The sequence below is a fragment of the Hibiscus syriacus genome, unplaced genomic scaffold, assembly GCF_006381635.1.
Source record: "Hibiscus syriacus cultivar Baekdansim isolate YM2019G1 unplaced genomic scaffold, ASM638163v2 tig00111582_pilon, whole genome shotgun sequence".
Lineage (NCBI taxonomy): Eukaryota > Viridiplantae > Streptophyta > Magnoliopsida > Malvales > Malvaceae > Hibiscus > Hibiscus syriacus.
Genome location: NW_024063126.1, coordinates 11,468,027 through 11,476,102, shown reverse-complemented (window position 1 = coordinate 11,476,102; position 8,076 = coordinate 11,468,027). Strand labels below are relative to the sequence as shown.

Below are 8,076 nucleotides of genomic sequence, written 5' to 3'. Positions count from 1 at the left end.
AAAGAAAAATTAAAATATAACCAAGAAAACTCGAACAAAGATAAATACAACCAGATTTGATCGCATCAACAAATGAACCACAAAAGGGGGTCAAGCTACTGAAAGACCACCGACAAACCGTAAATCAGACTCGAGCGACGTGAAAGCTATCCACGAACACATAATGGGTATCCAAATCCAATACGAATGTCCAAAGTAGGGAAGATCAACAATATAACAGATAAGCGTCATCTTGATCAGTCGTGACGATGTGTAATCAACCATTAAAAAGATATAAGTGAAAACAACGACCAAGCAGCCGAAAAACATTTAAAAGGCAGAAGAAAAAATTCCATAAAGACAAATGAAAACGTGATATACAATCATACTTATTGAAAATTCGAATTTAATTCTTTTTTGAATGTGCTTTTTTTATATCCAACATTTGTTGATTCAATTCTTTGATATATTATTCAAGTAAAATTTCAATTATCTGTTTTTATTTATTATAGTTTTGTTTATGAAAGATATATTATTATTATTATTATTATTATTATTATTATTATTATTATTATTATTATTATTATAAATTTAGTAAAACTAATATTTTATCTATTATATTTCTCTTAAAATATTATTTTATAACAATTTAATTAACAAAGTCAAAATCGTACGGGAGGAAAATATTAGATAAGATTATATATATTTGACCAAAATTATAGAAGATTATTCTGACAAACAAATGAAGTTGGGATTAAATTTATCGGTTGAGCAAATGACGGGAGATTAAAGCGTCTTACTAACTCATTCCTTTATTAAATTTTGTAGTCTTAATTTAAAATAAATGTTTAAATTATATTTTTTATTTACATTAGATGTTTAAATTATATTTTAATTAAAAAATGTTTAATATTTTTAAAATTATTATTTAAGGTGTTTTGTCGTAGCACGAACCAAACAACTTCGATGGTAAATGAATTGTTATTATTATTTGAAGTACTAAGTTCGAGCACTATGAATGTCAGAGGCATGAGTGTTCAATATCAAATGGCTGAGAGATATTTATAAACATATATTACCTTGTATATATCGTAGATGAATTAAAAAAAAGTATTTTGCCGTTAACAATCGTTAAAAAAATATGCTATCCAATCACTGTTTGACATTAGTCTATTTTCTCAATTTTTTAATTTTATATTTTTCTAAAATATAAAACCATTAACTTTTTAAAAATCCCGTAAGATCTCTAAATTACTTAAAATTCCTAAATCTCTGACAATAAATCCTTAAATCTCATATGTCATTATTGGATCAAACATTATAGGTGCGTTTGGTTCACGGAATGTAAGATTACTAGTGGGAATGTAAGATTACCATGGAATAGGATTATTGGGAATGTTGTATTTTATATTTGGTTGGTTTAGCAGGAATGTAAGATTATCGTATTTGGTTAAAATAATAAAATATTATTAGAATGTATATTTAACCAAATTGTTCTTATTATATATTTGTTTTTTTAACAAGTTGAAAAATATTTATATATTTTCTTTAAAAATTTAAATTCATAAAATTTATATGATTTTTTTTTACAAATTTGAAAATATAAAAATGTTTAATGAAAGGGTAAAATTTTATTTTAAACTCTGAATTTCATATAAAATTTTAATTATAGATTTTTTTGTAAATCTAAAATAGTTTAAGGATAAATTTATAATTTAACATTCGTAGAATTTTTATTATTCAATGACAGAAGAATGATATTTTTTTAAAAAAATAAGGGTATTTTAGTTCAAAACGCCAGTAATCCAACAATACCTAAGGGAAGGGAGATAATGACATTCCCGATAATATATCCCCAAAAATCCACTATTGGTAATCTTACATTACCGAAAATGAATTCTCAACTAACTAAACAAAAAAATATAGAATCCATTCTCGTGGGAATCTTACATTCCCAACAAAACTCCCCTATAAGTCATTCTTTCTGTCGTCGGACTCCCATCCCACTAATTTTGTCACCTCTTGTTGTCGCACGTCGTTCCTAAATTGTATCACTCAAAATTATTTGTTCACATAACATTGTATGTCTTTCATTTCAGTGAAGCTACACTGTCGCTTGAATACTTGATCGCACGCTTGGCGCTTGATAGGATAATCTTAAAATGATAACAAAATAAAATTTTAGATACTTTAAATGATTATCTAAGAAATGTCAAGTACATACTTTTACAGCAAAAAAAATTAAACACTTAAAATAAACAAAAAATATATATTTTAAACGCTAATTTGTTAATTAAGCTAATTAAAAAATTAAACTGATGTAATTGAGGGGGGAAAACAAAAAAAATGTTAATTAAGTATATAATTCTATAAAATCAATTAAGATTATATCTATTAATTAATTTAATAGAATAAGTCGTTAAAAAATTTAAATTAAAAATAATGATTTAAATTATAATATTGAGAATGAAATAAATTAAATTAAAAAATTTATTTTCTTGATAAATTTTTTATTCAAATTATTTGATTAATTTATTAAATATCGATGATTATGAAAATAATAAACATAGTTTAGTTTTTTTTTCTAAGAAAAGGAAAATAGTTTGGTTTAAACAGAGTGAGGGGCATCGTTTTGAACATTGGGCCGTCTTTGACTCTCCGTTTATTTCCTTTACAAATGTAAACAAAAGAACAAATTGTTTTATTTGTCCGTTAACAATTTATTTTAAAAATGTTTTTTTATTTGACAGATAATTGATTGATTAATATAAAATAATTTATTCATCAGCAATGATTTTTATATTATTTTGGATTATTAATCAATATCATTTTGATAAAGGAAAAAGAACGATTTAAATAGTTCCTGTTGTATGATTATTTTATAAGCTTGTGACTTGCAATTTTAAGTGTTTTATCAATAAAAAATATAGTATTATTTACATATTATAAAAAAATAGATTTAATATAAAATAAGTGTTTAAATTGTATTTTAAATTAATTTGTAGTGTCTAAAAATTTTTTCGTTAAAAATAGATATCTTATATTTTTTTCCGTTACACTTTTAGGTGTTAACTGTTATATTTTTATTTTTTAAAATAAAAATATTACCTTTTAAAAAGTATCACCCCACCTCTGACGACGAAGAGTCATCACCGGTTAAATTTTGTTCGGAGTAGGATGAGGAATTCAATGGTGGCGATTGTGTAAAACAACGACAACTAGAGCCGTGAGATCGTTGAAAAAAAAACTAAAAATCTGACGATCATTCATGACATTTTCCACAATGATCGATGTAATTTCACGGTGGATAAGAATTAGGTTTTAATTGCAGTAGCTAGATGGTTTTGATGATGTCAACGGTGATGACTATATACTAATAGTTGACCAATCGACGATGGAAGAATTAATTTTTAGATTTTTTAAAATATATATATATATATAATATTAAATGTTTTTTAACAAAAGATTTTAAAATTTTATATGCGTGACACGCATTATATAATGATTAAATTTTACGGTTGTTATAGTTCAAACACCTAAAAGTATAACATTAAAACGTCAAACCTCTATTTTTAGTGAAAAATTTATATATCGAAAATTAATTTAAGGTATAATTTAAACATTTTATTTTTATATTAAGCCTAAGAAATAAAAAAATAAATAAAGGTTAGAAGTAATGTAAAACCCAGATAATTGAGTAAAGCACGCACGAAAAGGAAACACTTTCTCCCAATGTTAGATGAAGATCAAACCCGACAGACATGAAGATGAAGTAGTCCTTCAGAAACAAGATAAAGCTTCTCCCTTGATTTCTTCTTCATCACATCTCCCTTGAATTTACAGCAACACTACACCAACTGTTGCTAATATTCTCTTTTAATCTTTATTCATCGTTCAATTTTAAACCACACACTTTTTCATTCTTCTATATATATATATATATACACACACAGCCTCACCTACGATTCTCAGAACGAAAACATTTTCTTTTTGGTGATTTTTAAAGTAAATGAGGTGTAAGGAGCATCTTACCGACCTCAGTAGCAGCGTCGGCGTCTGCGCCACTTGTCTCCGGGAGCTTCTTCTGGAGCTCATCGCCGCCCGGACCCAACGGAATCAGTTAATTCGCGTTGCAACTACTACCGCTGCCGATGACGATTGCCGGAAGCATGACCCGACGCCTCGTAATTTCCCTCGGTCCGTTTCTCCTTACGTCGGTCGGGGGAAATCCGACGATGATAGTGGCACGTGGATCCTACATCAACGGTTCTACAGCACCCCTCAGGTGGGTCCAACGTATGGCTCCACGACCACCGGTTATTTTGAATCCGCGGGTTCGTTCAAGAAGAACAGGTTCTCGCTTTTTTCGAATCTGTTCAGGTGCAGATCCGAGAAGTTCGATTTGGATCCTAGGGTTAATTATCAGTGCGATGAGCCGCCTCCGTCATCCGCATCGCCGTCTTGGTTCGCTACAATATTCGCTGTTCGTCGGAAAAAGAAGCAATCATCAAAGGCATCCCGTGTGGAAGGATTCGACCAATTCGGCCCCGGCGATCGGAGATCATGCAGAGTCATAGATCGCGGAATGTCCCCGGCGGTCGAAGTTGATTCGGGAGACGAGTGTGATCGACCGCCATCGGGAGGCTCGCCGGAGGCATCCCCTCAGCGGAAAAGGACACCGACGCCAGCGAGGAGATTCAAGGCCGGGACGAGGAACGTGTCGGGATTAGCATTTTGCTTTAGCCCACTCGTGTGGACGAGCCCTAACAGACACTGGAATCAAAAGGTCGAATTGCCGCCGGACATGTCGTTCACCGGGGAACCTCGACCTTCGACGATGAAGCCCCACCTGGCGACCGCCGCAGGGTTCCGCGCGAATAGGTCCAGGAAGCTGGCTGATTTTGGCAGAGTCAATCATAATAGTTGAGTGAGTTAAATCGTTGACATTTGACCACAGTGATCGTGAGTTAAAACCACGGTATTGCCATTGCATTTCTTCAGTTTCTGTGATTCGTAAATTATTATTATTTTTCTTAAATTAATTTACCCATGTATATATATATATATATTTGTTACTGTGCAGTTACATTACCGTAAAATATCATCCACTGAGCTCTTTATAATATCTTTCTTTTGTCTTTTCTATTTTTATCTATTCATAGCTTCCATGTCTCATTTTAATTTTATTCAGCTAATAATAATTTATTTTCTTATAAAAAATAATAATTTATTTTAATTATAGTTATTCAGATGCATTATATTTATCATGTCTTTTAGAAAAATAATATATAGAGGGGTATTATTGTAATTATCTCTAAATATAAATGTAAATTTATATGATTTTTGGGTGGGTCGGGTCAGGTCGGATATTTTTCACCCGAACCTGATCCGACCACAACCTCTAAAAAACCTGACCTGACCTTGATTTAAAAAAAAATCTAACCCGATCGGATTAGATCGGATTCGAGTCTCATGTCCATCCCTAATTACAAGAGTGTGTTTGTTTAAATAGTTTAAATTTATATTTAAAATATTTTTAAAAAATAAATAAGTATTTTAGATATAATATTATAAAGATATAGTGATAAACAAAATGTCTCCAACGTTGATTTGAATAGTAATTTTAGCTCATATTCTTTTTCTTTGGAGTATTTTAGCCAACAATGTTTTATTTTAAGATAAAAAAACCCTTAACATTATACTAAATAGTCACTTTAGCCATTATTCTTTTTTAAACATTTAGTCCCCCACAATTTCATTTCATGGCAAAAATGTCCTTATTTTATACCATTTATTGACTAACAATTTACATCAACAAAAGAACTTTTTTATCCAAAAAAAAACATTAAAAGCTAAAATGTTTAAAAAATATAAATATTAAAGTAAATATTTAATCAAATGTTAAAAATATTTTTCATCATTATATCTATTATAAAATCGAGTTTTAAGGGATGAAAGGGGTGGGAACAAGAGACAGATGTATGTAGAGAATGGGAGGGGCTTTTGTCCCTCCCAAATTTTTTGATCCAATATCTATTAGGTTTTTATCAGTTTAAACTTAAGTAAAATTAAACTTTTGTCCTGAGTACATAATAAATTATTATTATTTTAAATTTAAGTATCTTATTTCTTGCAATATTTGACCCTAATTCTGTCCTTGGTGGGGACCAACGAGAACATGATAAAGAGAAGAAAAGATGGAAAAGGATTTGGGGGCAATCATATTATTGGAGACTCGAATAGAAAGGACTCTTGGCCTTGGCCACATAGTGGAATTAAGAGAGAGAGTTTGACAAAGGAAGGAGCATATGCAAGTGTGAGTGGCGCATCATTTTGCCTTTAGAATTGCCATTTTTGCTGCTATTGGTGTAATGGTGGATGGACTAACCCAACAACACAGAGTTAGGTCTTAGTTTTTGGGACCATTAGGTGGGACCTTTAACATCCAAATAGTAAAAACTACACCGTTTAGTAAAAACTTCAAAAGATGAACACTACTTTGTTAAAATTGTGCTTTTGTGGGTTTAAAATAAGTATATTATCTCCAAAACCCACTACCGACAATGGCAAGGTTGCTACAGGAAGATGCTGCGTTGATATAGTTGATAGTTTTCCCTTCATTCACCAAAAAAAAAAAAGTATATTGTGAAGTCACCTATTAATGATTTTATTGAAGTAGTGTGTAGGTGTCAATAACTTTAAGATAAATTATACAATGACTAAAATTAAATTACAAAAAAGATAAAGATATAAACGTATTAACACATAAACGTACGTAATTTCTTTTGGACAAAGTAAACTTAATTTATTTCGGTTCATTTTTTATTTCAATTTAATACATGTTTGATATTTTTTGGTTTGCTCGATTTAGTGTATGTACGATTTGTCTCAAAGTCGCTGACAAATTGTGCACGACTCCGACGAAATCGTTTCTAGTTATTGATGATTTTTAGACCATAATATTTTATCCTAACATATTAGTACATGACGACTTTGCAAAGTTTTATTCATATAGGGATGAATTCATTCAACATTATAGATATTAACCTATTTTCCTAAATAATCTTCGTACATTCATATTTTTCTTGTCTTTTTTTTCATAATATTTCCCTAAATTAGACTTTTCTACATACATAATTTTCATATTAAAGAAACTTAAGAACTAATATCTTTTAAAAAGTTTAAATATTTCAAAGGTTTTATATTATTTTAAAATTAAAATTTTAGTTTCTATGTTTTATTTTTTTCAAAATTGAGTTTTTATATTATTTTTATATAAAATTTTGGTCCCTCCCTTAACTTATGTTCAATGTATTGTTAATTGAAATCTATAGATCTCGTAACTATAAAAAGGTAAATAACTTTTTAGTCCTCTACGTTTATAATTTTATCAACTTAACCCTTGAACAACTGAAAACATAGATAATTAAAATATATATATTATTTAATTAATTATATCTTTTTATATTGACAATAAAAAATTGTAAACATAGGAGCATAAAAAAGTTAATTTTGTTTTTTTTAGCTGGGATGTCAACCATTAAGAGTAAAATTGAACTGAAGTTACAGGAAAGACTAAATTTTTTAAATAAAAAAGAGTACAAGGGCTCAATTTCGTATGGATAAATTTTAAATTTTGGAATAGTATAGAATCCCTTAAAATATTTAAATATTTTAAAATTATATAATAAAATTAGAGAAAAAAACATTATCCACCTGTCAAATTCAATTTTAGAATAAGGAGTTTTAAGAATTCTGAAAATTAAAAGAATTTATAAGTTGTTTTTGGTTTTAAAGTTTGTTTGACTTTAAGAAAAATAAGGTGAGAAAATTAGAAACTTAATTTGAGTGCTTTGCTAATTATGTCGTAAGAATGGAAGATGTTTCAATGCAAAGATATATATATATATATAGAAAAAAATAAGAATTAAATTATAAGGATTATGTTAGAGAGAGGATCAGATTATCTCTGTCGATAGGATCTTAAATTAAATTTAAAATGATATCTTAAAATATCAACTGAAATTTTGGAGAAGTCATTAATTGATCATACTATCCGCCATCGTATTAATTTCACGGCAAATCTATTTAACTCTC

The 8,076-nt window shown here is 28.9% G+C and overlaps 1 protein-coding gene across 1 annotated transcript; it reads left to right on the top strand.

The window, feature by feature from the left end:
• Positions 1–3,681: 3,681 nt before the first annotated feature.
• Positions 3,682–4,942, top strand: LOC120165355. Its single transcript, XM_039174897.1, has one exon. It carries the CDS (start codon positions 3,989–3,991, stop codon positions 4,904–4,906), a length of 918 nt encoding a protein of 305 aa, XP_039030828.1. The 5' UTR covers positions 3,682–3,988; the 3' UTR covers positions 4,907–4,942.
• The last annotated feature ends 3,134 nt before the right edge of the window (positions 4,943–8,076 follow it).

Bases quoted from the DNA above. Each gene is read 5' to 3' on its own strand.
- LOC120165355 (XM_039174897.1), top strand. From the start codon at position 3,989: ATGAGGTGTAAGGAGCATCTTACCGACCTCAGTAGCAGCGTCGGCGTC.